We start from the raw sequence: 16,905 nt of genomic DNA, 5'->3' as shown, positions 1-16,905 counted from the left end.
TGGGGTCACAGTCAGACATGCCTGAATGACTGAACTGAACTCTGGCCAGGCTACAACCCCTAGTTTTTCCATCAAACACTAATCTAAGTGGTGCTATGAAGATGTTTTGTAGATGTGGTTAAAATCTACAATCAGTCCACATTAACTGAGAGATTTTCCTAGACAATCTGGATAGGTCTGACTTAAGCAGTTGAAAGGCTGAAAGCAGAGGGAGGCTTTTCTGAAAAGGAAGAAATTCTGCCTCAGCAGAAGCTGACAGCAACTTGAGTTTTGTGCCTGTGATTTCCAGCCTGTCCTATAGGACAGCTCACCCTCTGGCCTTCAAATTTGCTCAGCCAGCCCCACAACCATGTAAGCCAGCTCTTGCAATAGATCTCATAATAAATCTATTTCACTACTTCTGCTTCCCTGGGTTAAATCCTGACTGATACACCCATGAAATATTTTTTTCTTTTTGCATTAAAGCTAACTGACTGCACCTTGACATAGAAGGTAGACACTTCTAAAGGTTTTCTTTATTATGAGTTGAGTGGAGCTTATTTTCACAGTAGATGTGAACATGGTTTTAATTCAACATTTTTCTCTATTTTGCTATATCTTACCTTTCCATTTCAAAAGAAACTATTAGATGTAGATTCAATGAGAAACTTCCTTTGTAAATCAACCTTCTATTGTAACTTAAAAATAAATATATTTAGCTTTTGCATATAAGTGAAAAGGAAAATAAAACCCTCGTGTCTAGTTGGCAAAAATTGAAACTCATATAAAAATGAATGATATTTTCTAAAGATTTAAAAGTAGGTTTTAGAAAGGCCTTAGATTTTAGAGAAGTACAGTATGAAATCATTCCATCAAAACAGAAGCAAACATTGTCACTGATTTGCCAGTGACAATCCAATTTCAAATGACTTAGCAGGAAAATTTTTATAACTCTCCTAGACAGAATGTCTTAAAACTATCTCAATACTAATGGTCTTTTGCCAAGTTTCATTTCATCCTTAATTGCTCTGAGAACTTCTAAAACCAGAATACAGTTATACACATAAAGGCTTTGAGAGCTAATTTGAAAATAAAAACCGAAAGGAAGTAGGATTGAAACTAAACTCAGATTTTAATTGAACAGAAAGTATTATTCATGACAATTTTTTTTCTAAGATAAATGAAGTAGTCCTTTAAAAAAACTCCACTTTTAGAAATGTTAAACAGTTATTCATTTTCTTATTGGTAGCTCTTTTCCTGGATGTAATAAGAATATGCACAAATAATTGTACACTTTGATTTTGAATATTACAACCCAAAATTCAAAGTGATTTTTTCATATAGGTTAGGTACCATTGTAAAATAAATTAGTTTTAATTACAAAGGACTAGTACCAATTAACATCTAAGAACTGTATTACCATTTACTTGTATTAACAAACATGTGCTTTGACATTTTCATTTATTATTATAAAAACTGAGTTTTCAATGAAGACTATGGTTGTGAAAATCTGAATTAAACAGTCCTTTAAACATTAAAAATCATGGAAGAATAAAATATCAAGCAAGTGAACATTTTTCCTGTGATATATACATAAATATTTTCATGTAAACAAAAGCAAATATTAAGTATCTTTGTCAGCAACTGAAATACATAGATTTAAATAGTTTTATTTTTTCATGCTTCCCATTCAACACAACTGGCATAAGCAGAGCAATAGGAATTGGATGAATCTTTGCATTCCCCTTACTCTTGAGGAGATTACATACAATAAAGATATCTCTCACCTAGAAAAGAAAATATGAGACGAATCAGACTCCAAAAGGCATCACTTTCAATTGTGAAGTCACCTTTTCGCTCTACTTTGAAACTACGTTTTATCAGAACTTTGCCAGTTGAAAGATGATAAAGCTGACACTGGAGTAGTGGCAGCAAATTAGGCACAATGATACACAGATCTTCCTCTCATGTGGATTATCCACGCACTGGGAGATAATGGCTTCCAACACAAATCAAACGTTTTTGGAAAAAGGAGACATTTTTTAAGTGGATATATTTCCCACAGGAGTGTTTCTTGAAGTATGCCCCAGAGACCATCTGAAACAGAATCAGACCACATACGCAACAAGATAAACGTGGGCCTTGGTGGGCCCAATGCCCCTCTGGGGGCCCTGGTGACCTGCATTTATTGTTAACAAGCCCTCCTGGGAAGACTTAAATGCAAATGAATATCTGAAAGTTTGAATATCACTATTTCAGATTATTAAGGATTTCTTTTGACTCTTTCTTTTGACCACAAACACTTCATTATCTCTTTCCTGCTTCTTACTTATTAGCCTGAAGGAAAAAGAAAAGCACTTCTGATGATGTCAGCCAGTGGTGAGAACTCATAGTGGCATTTTTTTCCATCAAGAAAATATAGAATAGGTAACATATGATACTACACCTAAATCGTTCAAAGGTATACCACAGTACTTTTTTTAAGTTTTCAAAATGTATATGTGATAAAAATGTTCAAAATGGTTTGTAAACTGTCATCTGATTGATCAAGACAATCCAGTGTAAAGAGAACTGCTGTTCGGTGTGGATGCTGCATTCTCACATAGGCCCCTCTTGGTCATCTTTCACAAACACTGATCCTCTTAGCAGGCACTCCAGAGCTCTTTCCAATGCTGCACTGCCTACCAGCAGCACTGAAGTTACCTAAGGATTACTCATAAAAACAGGACAAAGGAAACAAAGCTGTCTCAACTCCAACCATGAAAGGTGTCTCAAGTTCTAATGCCAACATGTAAGATGAATACAGATCACACTGACTTTCCTCAGATAAAGTCTAATTTGAAATAGACTTATTAGTATCTGCCTGAAATCTAGCTTATATTGAAAATGGAAAGCATGATACACTTCAATGTGCTACTAATACCTACTACAGTGTTTGTGCTCTATAAGATCCCAATGGATAACAGTAATTTTACCTGTGAATAATATAAATAAAAAACCAAAGAGGTAGGTGAGTCTCATCAGAAGATGATCTCAAAACATGTTGAATATAATGCTTGAGTCCCCAAGGACAAGTTAACTGGAAAATGAGTCCCAATAACAAGACCACTGCCTCAAGAACAGCGTTTCTCGGGTCTTTGATGATGACATCCACCCCCCAAACTCCTAACTCCTGCCATGGTGCCACATGCTCTTCAGACATTCAATTTTAAGAAATATCTAAAGAAGTAAAATGTAAGAAAAAATAATACTGGAGACCAAAGAGTGATGCTGATGTCAGCTGGGCTCTTCAAAAAATCTCTACTCTCACATTACAGTTGGGAAAGATCTTGAAGATTCACCTAGTCCAACGATCTGGTTGTACAGCTAAAGAAGCGGAGGCTCACTTCCCACTGGTGACAAAACACGACAATTCTGAAAACATGCTATAAATCCAAAAGGGGTTCATGGTTAACTTGACTATAAAGTCCAGGCTACACTTTCAGCACTTATGGCCTTAGTCTGAAGCCCCATCTCTGGGGGCCGTCTAGTTCCTGGAATTGGAGAGAGAGGGCACCGAAGGCCCCGGATACACGTAGGGCAGCAGGGAGAGGCAGATTATATTATCAGCAAGAGAAGAAGAATTTGAAACCCTAGACCTGCCCCAGTGAAAACTTGCTCAAGGCTCAGACCAGGCTTTCTGTTCACCTCTAAGTGTTCACATTCTTCAACAGCCAGCTCTGCTCTGGGCAAGCACTGGGGCAACCACGGCATTCTGTCCAGAACATTGAGAAATACAGCTGGACAACTGGAAACATCCAAACCTACAGGGCAAAGACCTATAGACAGCTGTATTTAACTTCTCAATAATTGTCACTTGTTTTGCAAATCAAAAATTTGCCTTATTTCCTTATACCCTTATCAATTTTTAAGTTCTACTTTATAAAGGAGGTTATGAATGATTTTATTTTTTTCCTTTCTATTTTCCAGACTTTCTGTAATATAATTCCTTTTGGCAATTAAAAAAAAATGAAGCTTTTTTTTTTTTTTTTTAAAAAAAGGTTTCAATCTAAAAGAAAAAAAGAAAGGAAGAATACACATAGTTCCCTCTTGGTCATGGAACTTCCAAACCTGAAGGAGGTATTTGTGTGGTACAGCAGAACAGCAGTCTCAGGACTCAGATGGATTTTCTGACCCCAGCTCTACCAATAACCTTGGGCAGAATTTAAGTCTCTGAGACTTGCCTTCTTTGTCTGCAAAAGGAAGAAGTAATAACCTCCCTCAGAGCACACTATGAGGATAAAATGATGCACAGTGCCTGGCACCTGGTAGATGTCTAATAAATGGTGACCCTTCTCCTCACTGAACTCAGAGAATCGGTGAGTAAAAGGAATCAGCACAGCCCCCACCAGCCACAGCCTCTCTGCATTTCATTTACATTTTCAAAGGTGCTCCATCTTCTCAACTCTGCCCTATTTCTCTAAAGATTCACTATTGTGCTTAGAAAAAGTTCTCCGTTTTTATGTTCTCTCCTTTAAAACTGTACATGCAGATAAAACATTTTTTTAAAAAACTATCTTCCTAGAAATAATGCAATGTTTCCTAAAGCACAACATGTCATGTATAAAAGCAATTCTGAAAAACATGACTGAATTAGTCTGTACATTGTTTCTTAAAGTGCACCAAAGTAAATATTAATGACCTTTAAAATGTCACTGACCCCCTTGGGTTATTGTTCTTAAATAAAACTAACTATCTACTGAGATGTATGTGGCTTTTGGCTCCAATGTGATGGCAAAAAGCAGCAGTGTCTTCCAGGAAAAAAAAAAATTGATAAACTCAACTAAGCATATCTTAGCAGCATACAATATACCTAAAATTCAATGTAACTTCAGGCTCAATAAAGCACAATTCTGATTCCTACTATAGAAACAAAATCAACTGAAGTTACAGAAAACCATCTCCCCACCCTAAATCAAGGATTTCTCTTGAACCCTGGAGGTAACACTTGGGATCACTTCCCTATTGTGTATCCCTGGTAACAGACTTATAACTAATCACCATTCTTTCTTTACATTGCACACATACACATATATACATAACCTATGAATAAAACAACAAAGTTTAAGTGGAGGAGCCATGAGAAAGAAAATTCAAAGTCAGATAAAGAACAGCCACCACCCAAAATGTCAGGCAGTTCCAATATTCACACCACCGTCCGATGTTCCCCACACACATAGACAGCGCTGGGGCGTATCCGTCGCCGTGTGTGACCAGGGAGCCGCGGCAAAAACTTGAAGGACTTAGGCATCATGTCCAAGCAGGCATCGTGGAATTTCTTAATCCTCCAGTAGTAAATCAGTGGGTTCAACGCAGACTTGAGGTAGCAGAGCCAGAGTAGCCAGGTGCTGATCTCAAAAAAGTTGTGCTGATAGTAAAAGTGCTTGCTGAACGTTGCCACAAGGCTGTAAGTGGTGAATGGGGCCCAGCAGACGATGAAGACAGCAAAGAGAATCAAAATGGTTGTGAAGGCACGCGTTTTAAAGCCCATGTCAATGCTCATCTGGAAGGGTCTCTGGAGACTCATGAGACCCAGTTTGCTGGCCTGGCTGAGGCATATACCTTCAGGGTAGCTGTGGATCCTCAAGGCATTATGCCGAAGAGTATTGAGGATGCCCATAAAGGAATACAGGATCACCAGGAAGGGCAGGAAGAAAGAAATGAGAGAAATCAAAATCACATATGCCTGGTAACCGGGATTGGTTGTGTACCCAAACACGCACTGGGGAGCTCGGGAAGGTATCTGAAGGTCGGGGTTCCCTACTGCCAAAGGAAAAGCTACACAAAAAGAAGTTGCCCAAGAAACTGCAATGAGAACCTTAGCCCTGTATGGATTTAGCTTATCCTGCCTCTGAACTATAATAAGAAACCTATCAATGCTAATGATGAGCAGGATGGCTACTCCCTCTATGACAAACAACCAGAAAAACATAGCAGATACCCTACAGAAGAATTTCCCGAAAATCCATCTGGTGGTAAGAATAGTGACCAAGGCCAAAGGCATGTTCAGCACTGCAAGCAACATGTCTGCAAAGGCCAGGCTGGCCAGGAGGATGTTAATGGCGGAACGCATGGCAGCTTTTTGGTAAACCATGAGGCAAACAACCAAGTTGCCAAGAAAAGACACACACAGAATAAACATCATTAGAGCAGAAAGGATGATCTGGAGAGGCAAGTTGAGGCTCTTGGAAGCTGCTGGTGTTGGGGACACAGCTGTACTATTCACTGTTAAGGAACTCATCCCAGTGGGAGCCAGGGTTTCAACACTGTATCTAAGCAGTGGACCAACGCCAGGGTGCTGGAATGGTGGAGGGACCGTAATATTCATGTAGGTGTTTTCATAAACTACAAACGTTGTGTTGGATGCCCCAGTATGGGATGCCGTCAACACTGCAGAGACGACCATGGTTTCAACAGGATGGAAGCTGGCGTTGTCAGAGATGTGAGTGTTCTTCAAGCATTTTAACACAAAGCAGCAGGATCAGGTTTCACTGATGAGCTTGGAAACATATTCTGGAAACGGGAGAAAGATGTCCATCTTCCATAGGAGTCCTTTTGCCTGAAAACAAGTCCAAAACACAAAAAAATAAACGGGAGTGAGTTTTGTACACATCATTTGACTCCTTACTCTTCATCCTGAAGGACCTATTTTACTTTTTTAACTCTTTAAAAATATTTAAGTTTCTAGACTAGTCATCACTAAAATATTGTTCTGTTTTTAGTCAACTATAAAGGAAACTTCATGACTTCCACATATAAAGTGAAAGTGAAAAGAATAAAAATGTATTACTGCCTCAAAGGCCAAAAGTATTACCTTACAGTTAACTTTTCTTTCAAATTTCTAGGAGCAGCATAGCCTTTTCATAGTTACTCTTAATATAGATTTTATTATCTGTTTGGCCTGAGGGTATTAATACTTTTCTTGATAGCTCTTTGGTACAGGTTTATATTCCGTTCTTACACTAGCCCGAAGCTAGTTGGCAAAGAACCCTGAAATCAGTTTCCTATTTAATACATGATAATCAAACACCTTTGCTTTCACAGCTTCACAAGTAGACACCACCCTTATTTTCAATGAGGGTCTGAAGCAGTTTTCTGGCTCTCTATTTTATTTGTGGTTTTCCCCAGAATCCTACCACTCTACTGAAGAAGTTCTTCAAGAAAAGAAGAAAAATTATCTGTAAAACGTCTTGGTCATATTTTGAAGACTTCCTTTCTTTTTCCAAAGATCTCTTTGATCCTCAAATTCTCTCTTCTTTCCCATGCCCACCCATTTCCATCCTGTATTTTCTGAAACAAATACTTTTATTTTCCCAATTTATTCTTCCTAAGATTAACCTTACTGTAATGCCAGCAACTTGATTAAAATGTCAACCAAGAAATAAAGGATTCTAAAGTAGATGACTGGGAAAATATTCAGGTGTGAAGAAGAATGCACTCTAGAAAACTTACAAAGATATTTCACTTTCTTGCTCCAAAAAGCTTCTTATCACCTTTCTCTTCTCCTTACCCCCAACTTCTTAACAATTTCTGTAACCCGTGAGTTTTCTGTAAACAATTTTCTTAATCTATTATCTTCCTAACCTACTTTTGTGATGTAGGATTTTCCTTCCTTACTGGAGAGGTAACTATAACCTTTCTAATTATAAAGAACTCTCACTGGGTGTCTGTGTAGATTCCTTTAATAAATCCAAAGATTGGGGATGGGCGAATTACACAGTAGTTTGCATGCATGTGTGTGTGCTAAGTCACTTTAGCCGTGTCTGACTCTTTGCAACTCAATGGACTGTGGCCTCCCAGGCTTCTCTGTCCATGGGATTCTCCAGGCAAGAATACTAGAGTGGGTTGTTATGTCCTTCTCCAGAGGATCTTCCCGACCCTGGCTCAAACCTGTGTCTCTTGTGTTTCCTGAACTGGCAGGCAGGTTCTTTTCCACTAGCACCACCTGCGAAGCCCCACAATAATTGTTTAAGATGATGCCATAATTTTCTCATTATTTGAACTTACAATTACTGAATAATTTTAGGAGTAAGTGCCAGAAGTCCATTTATTCATTTCTTGTAGTATAGAGGGTAGAAGCATTTCATTTGTGAGACCCAAGATCCAGCACTTTAACCAAATCATGGGCTCTCTAACATATTCCTGTCTCTCCATAATCCCCAATTTGCTGTCCAGAGCTAACCATATGAATAAGAATATTCACCTATTTGTTCAAAATATTAATTTTACTATATACTTGAGATGTTATGGGCTTCACTGGTAGCTCAGATGGTAAATAATCCACCTACATTGCAGGAGACCTGGGTTCAATTCCTGGGTTGGGAAGCCCCCTGGACAAGGGAATGGCAACCCACTCCAATATTCTTGCCTGAAGAATCCCAGGGACAGAGGAGCCTGCCAGGCCACAGCCCATGGAGTCACAAAGAGTCTGACACAACTGACTGACTAACACTTCACTTCACTGTTATAGCTTAATTTCTTTGTCTCTACAAAAATGTACATTTTCTAAGGAAAACATACCTGGATAAGATGCCCCACTAAGCCAGTGACTCTCAAACTTTATTAACCACAAAGGACTGTGGGGAAAGTCTCTTTATAACTATATAATCAGCCCAAATCTCTTTATAACTTCACAAATATACATACAAATAAACATAAAGACTGTGCTTACTGCATACCTCAGCCTCAATATGATTTTCTAGACAAAAATCATAAATGTGTATCTTAGGCAAATGTGTATCTTTAAGCCTAAGGTAACAGCTATAACTGCTTGACTAAGAAAGCAAACACATCCATCCTAAAGGAGCACACACTTAGCTTTCTAAAACTCTTATTTTCTTGACCATGCTGAGAACAAAACCAAAATGGAACAGAGCCAAAACAAAAATTTATTGTAAAAGATGCCTTTTAGGTTGTTCTATGTGCACATACAGTCACAATATTTTACTGCTGTTGTAAAAACTTCTAACTCAATTCACTCAATTATTCATCCATCAAATACTTATTTCAGAGCCTACGATGAGCCTGCCTGCCTCCTGAGACACCTGTATGCACGTCAAGAAGCAACAGTTAGAACAGGACATGGAACAACAGACTGGTTCCAAATTGGGAAAGGAGTACATCAAGGCTCTACGTTGTCACCCTGCTTATTTAACTTCCATGCAGAGTACATCATGAAAAATGCTGGGCTGGATGAAGCACAAGCTGGAATCAAGATTGGCAGGAGAAATATCAATAACCTCAGATATGCAGATAACACCACACTTATGGCAGAAAGCAAAAAGGAACTAAAGAGCCTCTTGATGAAGGTAAAAGAGAGTGAGAAATCTGGCTTAAAACTCAGCATTAAAAAAAAACAAAGATCAAAGCATCTGGTCCCATCACTTCATGGGAAATAGATGGGGAAACAACGGAAACAGTAAGACTTTATTTTCTTGGGCTCCAAAATCACTGCAAACAGTGACTGCAGCCACAAAACTAAAAGACACTTGCTCCTTGGAAGAAAAGCTATGACAAACCTAGACAGTGTATTAAAAAGCAGAGACACTACTTTGCCGACCAAGGTCCATCTAGTCAAAGCTCTGATTTTTCCAATAGTCATGTATGGATGTGACAGTTGGGTCAAAAAGGAGGCTGAACACTGAAGAATTGATGCTTTTGAATTGTGGTGTTGGAGAAGACTCTTGAGTGTCCCTTGGACAGCAAGGAGATCAAACCAGTCAAGCATAAAGGAATATATGCAGATGTCTTGATCAGAAAAATCCTGATGCTGGGAAAGACTGAAGGCAGGAGGAGAAGGGGACAACAGTGGAAAAGGTGGTTGGATGGCCTCACTGACTCAACGGACATGAGTTTGAGCAAGCTCCGGGAGATGGTGAAAAGACAGGGAAGCCTGTCATGCTGCAGTCCATGGCATTGCAAAGAGTAGGACACGACTGAGTGACTGAACAATAAAAACGAGCAAGGCACTGGGGAAATACTGATGAACAAATGATTCCTGAATTTCTGCTTAAACTAGACAAATGAACCATTGACCCTGCTTCTCTACACTGAAATGACAGTATAGGGATATTTTTTAAACAAAATTCACAATCCAAAAGGACAAGTATGAATGAAAGATGCATCAATAGATAAGAGTTTTTGTAAATGTTTTAAGGCAAAGGCAGATGGTGGTGTGCTAACTGAACAGAGCAGAACAAAGAACTTTTTATCTTCAGTACTTCCTGAGAAATATGCTTAGAAGAAGCTAAAAAACCCAGTAGATCCCCGGAGAAGCTGTGGATTAGGAGATACCAGGAAGTACTTTAAGTTTGGGTGGGGCAGAAAACTTGGAAATTGACTGAAAAATCTATATACAGAGCTACTGGAACCCCACTCTAGGTTTGTGGCTCATCTTCTCCAGCAACCACATGAAAGAACACACCCCCATGCCAGCAGCCCAAGTCGCTGGCACAGCTGAACCTGATAAGCACAGAACTTTATTGAATCTGCACGGCTGAACACAGCAGGACTGGATGGATGTCTGCACATTCAGCATGAGAACCTAGCCCCCTTCTCCACCCTGTTCCCAGATGGCCAGCAGCCAGGCATACACTACCAGGCAGGACTGAAGCACTCGTCTTTTCCAGTAATTAAAAAGCCCCAGAGGAAAAAAAAATACTCTAGATACTAACCTTTCATGGTGCCCCAAGAAAAATGCCAGCTTGGTGCCCAATTACCTTGTATACTGAAGACCACCTACCATCAAGCCCAACCCACGCACACAGAGCTTCCAATCAGCTTTTCAGTGCCCATTAAATACAAAAGTTGAATTTCCCAAATATACAAAGAGTCTATGAAAGGCTTACATAAAAGCAGTGTTAAGGTAAACACTGAGGAAGATCAGAAATTTCTAATGTCAGAGAACATAACATACATGAACTTAATAACACTTTTGCCCTGGTATCTATATGCTCTTCATTCACTGTACTCCTGGCCGAAAATTAGGACTTCTGAACACTCATTGTAACTATGTCAAAAGATTCTTTCCTCTTAGAAATTCTTATCAAGTACATTGTAACCTGCAGTTTCTCTGAACTTCACAGAAGACTAAATCAAAGTTTTATAGTAAAAATTTGCATTTCCAGAGGAAATGGGACAGTAGCAACATAAGAACAGTAGAAAATTAGCTTAGGTTGGTAATACTTGGTTAGCAATCCTAATGTTTAATCTAAACTAGTCTTTATTTGGCATTTGTTGGGTACTCTCATTACATAGTCCAAGAAAAAATTAAAATATGTGAAGGTGTATGTTTATATATATATTTATACACACATATATATATACACAAACCCCACATGTAAACCTCAGATATGGCAGAAATTATTGAATTTATGATTCTTTCTATTGTCTCAAGTATCTATAGAAACAACACAGGGGCAATCAGGTTAGTGATACAGTAAGTGTTTCATGTTTGAAGAATGCCAAGATGTCACAATTAATGGGGCTTCAGGGGCTGGAACAGAGAAGGCAATGGCACCCCACTCCAGTACTCTTGCCTGGAAAATCCCATGGATGGAGGAGCCTGGTAGGTTGCAGTCCATGGGGTCGCGAAGAGTTGAACACGACTGAGCGAGTTCACTTTCACTTTTCACTTTCATGCACTGGAGAAGGAAATGGCAACCCACTCCAGTGTTCTTGCCTGGAGAATCCCAGGGACGGGGGAGCCTGGTGGGCTGCCGTCTATGGGGTCGCACAGAGTCGGACACGACTGAAGCAACTTAGCAGCGGCAGCAGCTGGGGCTGGAATGGGCAGTGGAGGCCACAGAATTCTTGCAGTCTTCATCCTTCAGTCTTAAACTGCTATTTCAGTGCTTTAGATATTTGTTTCATTGAAAAGAGTATATTCTCCTAGAAGGCAGATAGATTTTATAAATCTCATTGTCCCCTATGACTACTATGCTTTGCACACAGCTCAATACATACATGGTAGATTAATCTGCACTGTATGCGTGCATGCTTAGTTGCTTCAGTCGTGTCCCTCTTTGTGACCCTAAGGACTGTAGTCCTCTAGGCTCCTCTATCCATGGGACTCTCCAGGCAAGAACACTGGAGTGGGTTGCCATGCCCTCCTCCAGGGAATCTTCCCAACCCAGGGATGGAACCCATGTCTCCTGCACTGCAGGAGGATTCTTTACTGCGGAGCCACCAGGGAAGCCCTTATTTGCATTATGTTTTATCAAATCAGAGAATTTCTTCTTTTCTCTTTTTATTATTTATGTTATATGCACATAATTTCATTTAAAAAATCATCAAATTGAGTTTTAAAATGACAGTCAAATCCTATACTACCTTTCACATTCAACATCTGGTTTTAGAGGTAGCCATTTTTAATTATTTTAAAGGTTTTTTCCAAAAGTACTTATGTATCTAAATAACATGAAGAAATTGATACTTTAATCAATATTTTATATGACCTGATTTTATATTAGGATAGTAAAGGTTTAGCTGCCATAGCACCTCTCAACTTACTTCTTATCTCTTCATACTACCAAAATATTTATTTGAAAATTCTGAAGAACAGCAGAAGTTAGTGCATCTATTACTGATAAGCCAAAAAATTTTTTCTTTCCTGTATAAATTTTCCATTTTCTAGAATTAATAATTTATATACTTCTAATTTTATTATTTTTAAATATCTGTTTTTTTAATCTGCTCTACCAGACACATTTTACATCTAGAAGTATCATATTTCAGAAGGTCAGATATATCAGCTACATATTTTATCTTGAAGTTATTCATTTGGCTTTATGTACCTCCCTGGAGTGACACTGGATCAGTTACACAGCAGCCAGCAAGAAACATCTCTTTACTACCATCTTGGAAACCTCTTTTTTGCTTTGGGCTCTTGGCTTCCATATTTCTTAGGTCCTTTCTTTTCCACTTCATTGCTTCCTTTGTTGACTTCCTTGTTTGCCATGAACCAATTGCTTTTGAATAAAGAACACAAGGGACATAAATTTTGAGTCCTTATATGTGTCTGTCTTTATTTTTATCCACATTAACTGTCTTGGTTTAGCATTCTCAGTTGAAAATAATTTTCTCTGAGAATTTTGAAGGTGTTGTTCCACATTAGCAGTTCTCAAAGTTAAGCATGCATAAGAATCACCTGAAAAGCCTATTAAAATGGGGACCCAAACCCCATGTTTCTAAGTCTGTAGTCCAGGGTGGGGCCTGGAATTTGAATTTCCAGAGGAAAGAAAAAATTCAACTGAGAACATTAAATTCCAATCTCAAGGATTAGAGGAAGAGCCAGAAAGCCTCTTTAACCACAGTGAAGAAAACTTATCTCCTGCTGCCCCAGAGATGGGATTTCTAAAACTAGAAGTCTAATCCTATGGGTGGCAATATTGCAATGCAAATTGAATTCCCAAACTTAGAGTCTCTTCAGTTAAAGTTAGGATTCTGGCTGGGAAGGAGAGGGTCCTAAAAGCTGGGATGAGACTCAGTTCAGTTTAGTCACTCAGTCATGTCCAACTCTTTGCGATCCCATTGACTGCAGCATGCCAGGCTTCCCTGTCCATCACCAAGTCCCAGAGCTTGCTCAAACTCATGCCCATCGAGTCAGTGATGCCATCCATCTCATCTCATCCTCTGTCATCCCATTCTGCCCCTCCCTTCAATCTTTCCCAGCATCAGGGTCTTTTCCAGTGAGTTAGTTCTTCACATTAGGTGGCAAAAGTATTGGAGCTTCAGTTTCAGCATCAGTCCTTTCAATGAATATTCAGGACTGAGTCCCTTTAGGATTGACTGGTTTGATCTCCTTGCTGTCCAAGGGGATTTTTATGAAGCTGAGGCTGAGGACCATGCGCTGCAGTTTTATCTGCCAATAGTAACAGCTTTTCCTCCTTGCTTGATGAGGTTGGTCTCTCCTTGCCTGAAGAATCAGTAAGAGCCTGACCTACAATGGCATCTTGCCAGGGACTTTGGCCTTCCTTAGGACCCTGCCCCAACTATCTCTCTTGCTTCTAGACCTACGACCAGAATCAAGTCCCAGCAGAATCCACTGTGTAGTGTGAACTGTGAACGAGAAAGAAATAAAACTTATATCAAAAGATATGCAAGATAATTCCAATTTATATAGACAGAAACCAGGGAATATATATGGAAATAGATGCAGAGGGTATTAAATCAGGTTGGAAGGAATATAATGTTAGAATAGATCAAAAATTTTAATATGGGCACACAATATGCCAGCAAATTTGGAAAACTCAGCAGTGGCCACAGGACTGGAAAAGGTCAGTTTTCATTCCAATCCCAAAGAAAGGCAATGCCAAAGAATGCTCAAATTACCACACAACTGCACTCATCTCACACGCTAGTAAAGTAACGCTCAAAATTCTCCAAGCCAGGCTTCAGCAAAAGGTGAACCGTGAACTTCCAGATGTTCAAGATGGTTTTAGAAAAGGCAGAGGAACCAGAGATCAAGTTGCCAACATCCGCTGGATCATGGAAAAACCAAGAGAGTTCCAGAAAAACATCTATTTCTGCTTTATTGACTATGCCAAAGCCTATGACTGTGTGGATCACAATAAACTGTGGAAAATTCTGAAAGAGATGGGAATACCAACCACCTGACCTGCCTCTTGAGAAATCTGTATGCAGGTCAGGAAGCAACAGTTAGAACTGGACATGGAACAACAGACTGGTTCCAAATAGGAAAAGGAGTACGTCAAGGCTGTACATTGTCACCCTGCTTATTTCTCTTATATGCAGAGTACATCATGAGAAATGCTGGGCTGGAGGAAGCACAAGCTGGAATCTAGATGGCCGGGAGAAATATCAATAACCTCAGATATGCAGATGACACCACCCTTATGGCAGAAAGTGAAGAGGAACTAAAAAGCCTCTTGATGAAAGTGAAAGTGGAGAGTGAAAAAGTTGGCCTAAAGCTCAACATTCAGAAAACGAAGATCACGGCATCTGGTCCCATCACTTCATGGGAAATAGATGGGGAAACAGCGGAAACTGTCATACTTTATTTGGGGGGGGCTCCAAAATCACTGCAAATGGTGACTGCAGCCATGAAATTAAAAGACGCTTACTCCTTAGAAGGAAAGTTATGACCAACCTAGACTGCATATTGAAAAGCAGAGACATTACTTTGCCAACAAAGGTCCATCACGTCAAGGCCATGGTTTTTCCAGTGGTCATGTATGGATGTGAGAGTTGGACTGTGAAGAAAGCTGAGCGCCTAAGAATTGATGCTTTTGAACTGTGGTGTTGGAGAAGACTCTTGAGAGACCCTTGGACTGCAAGGGAATCCAAACAGTCCATTCTGAAGGAGATCAGCCCTGGGAGTTCTTGGAAGGAATGATGCTAGCTGACGCTCCAGTACTTTGGCCACCTCATGCAAAGTGTTAACTCATTGGAAAAGACTCTGATGCTGGGAGGGATTGGGGGCAGGAGAAGAAGGGGACGACCGAGGATGAGATGGCTGGATGGCATCACTGACTCGATGGATGCGAGTCTGAGTGAACTCCAGGAGTTGGTGATGGACAGGGAGGCCTGGCGTGCTGCAATTCACGAGGTCGCAAAGAGTCAGACACGACTGAGTGACTGAACTGAACTGAAACTGGGATTCTGGATTTTCTGTGCTACCTCAAATGGCTCAAAATGGCTCTAACAGTTTGTTCACTTGGTTGATGGACACCTGGTTCTGAAGGTAATCTACATGAAAATGAGATGACACTATCTCCTTGGTAAACAGGGAGCTATGCAAAGACTCCAGCAGATATGAATGCTGACCTGTGTTTATCATGTAAGACCTGCTCACCTGCCTATATCACCTGGTAGGATCAGAGGGCACTTCCTTCACCAATGGTGAGATACACTGGTTGAAAGGATCACCAGCATACTTGAAGGTCTCTATAGCAGCTATTCTCTGCAGACCCAGGGGAATGGTGCCACCCAAGAAATGGGTTCCTAAACTGAATGGGGATCATAGTATTCCAGAGTGGCAGGGGCTCAGTGACAGTACTCAACAAACGATGAGATAGCATGCTTACCAAAATGTGCAGCAAGCAAAAGCTGAAATTGGGAATAGTCTAACTTGCAGAGATCATTGGTGCTTGATCATGGTATTTCTAAGAGAGAAATAGTTACAAACCTACCAAGTCCTACTTTTTCTATATAAGGAGCAAAACTATAGAGTAGAAAAATGCCACCCCTCAATCAAGTCCCAAACTTGAACTAATACACAGATCTAGAACCTCTTGAATAAGAGGAAAACAGGGGACTTCCCTGGGGGGTCCAGTGGCTGAGACTCCCCCCTCCCAGTGCTGAGGGACTGGGTTCAATCCCTGGTCAGAGAACTAGATCCCACATCCTGCAACCAAGAGACTGTAGAGATTAGGGTCACTATCAAGGACTGAAAGGATGAAGGTCATCACCTTCATTCCTAACACAGGCATATTCAGCTTGCCAATTTGGCCTTTAAGAAAAGCAGACAGATCTTGGAGAGTGCAGATACTACACCAAATGTGACTTCTCTGCTGGAGTAAATCAGCACATTCACTGGCATCTGGTACACAGCTGTTGATGGGCAACAACATATTAGTTTTTTTCTTTATATGTGAATACCTGAGCAGTTTGGCTCCAACTGGCACCCCACTACCCTACCTCAGGGCTCTGTCAGCTCGCAGCACACGCTCATAATCTAGTCCACAAGCACCTTGACTGCCTCTCCATTCCATAGAACGTCATGCTTTTCATTACATGCTGACTGAGCAGTAAGCAGTAACCACTCAATACTTGGTAAAACACAGATGTGCCAAAGGAGAGGAAATGGCCTTAAGGACTGAAAGGACGAAGGTGATGATTCCTAACACATTCATATTCAGCTTGCCT

General features: G+C 40.1%; 1 protein-coding gene across 1 annotated transcript in view; it reads right to left on the bottom strand.

Annotated features, from left to right (window-relative positions):
* GPR63 (G protein-coupled receptor 63) overlaps positions 1,093-16,905 on the bottom strand; it is a 67,887-nt gene continuing 52,074 nt past the window's right edge. The window contains exon 2 of the mRNA XM_018053140.1: positions 1,093-6,577. Coding sequence (XP_017908629.1) covers positions 5,165-6,424 — 1,260 coding nt within the window. The 5' untranslated portion in view covers positions 6,425-6,577 and the 3' untranslated portion in view covers positions 1,093-5,164. The remainder of the gene's footprint in view (positions 6,578-16,905) is intronic.

The sequence above is a fragment of the Capra hircus genome, chromosome 9, assembly GCF_001704415.2.
Source record: "Capra hircus breed San Clemente chromosome 9, ASM170441v1, whole genome shotgun sequence".
NCBI classification, from domain to species: Eukaryota; Metazoa; Chordata; class Mammalia; order Artiodactyla; family Bovidae; genus Capra; species Capra hircus.
This window is presented reverse-complemented; position numbering and strand designations above follow the sequence as displayed.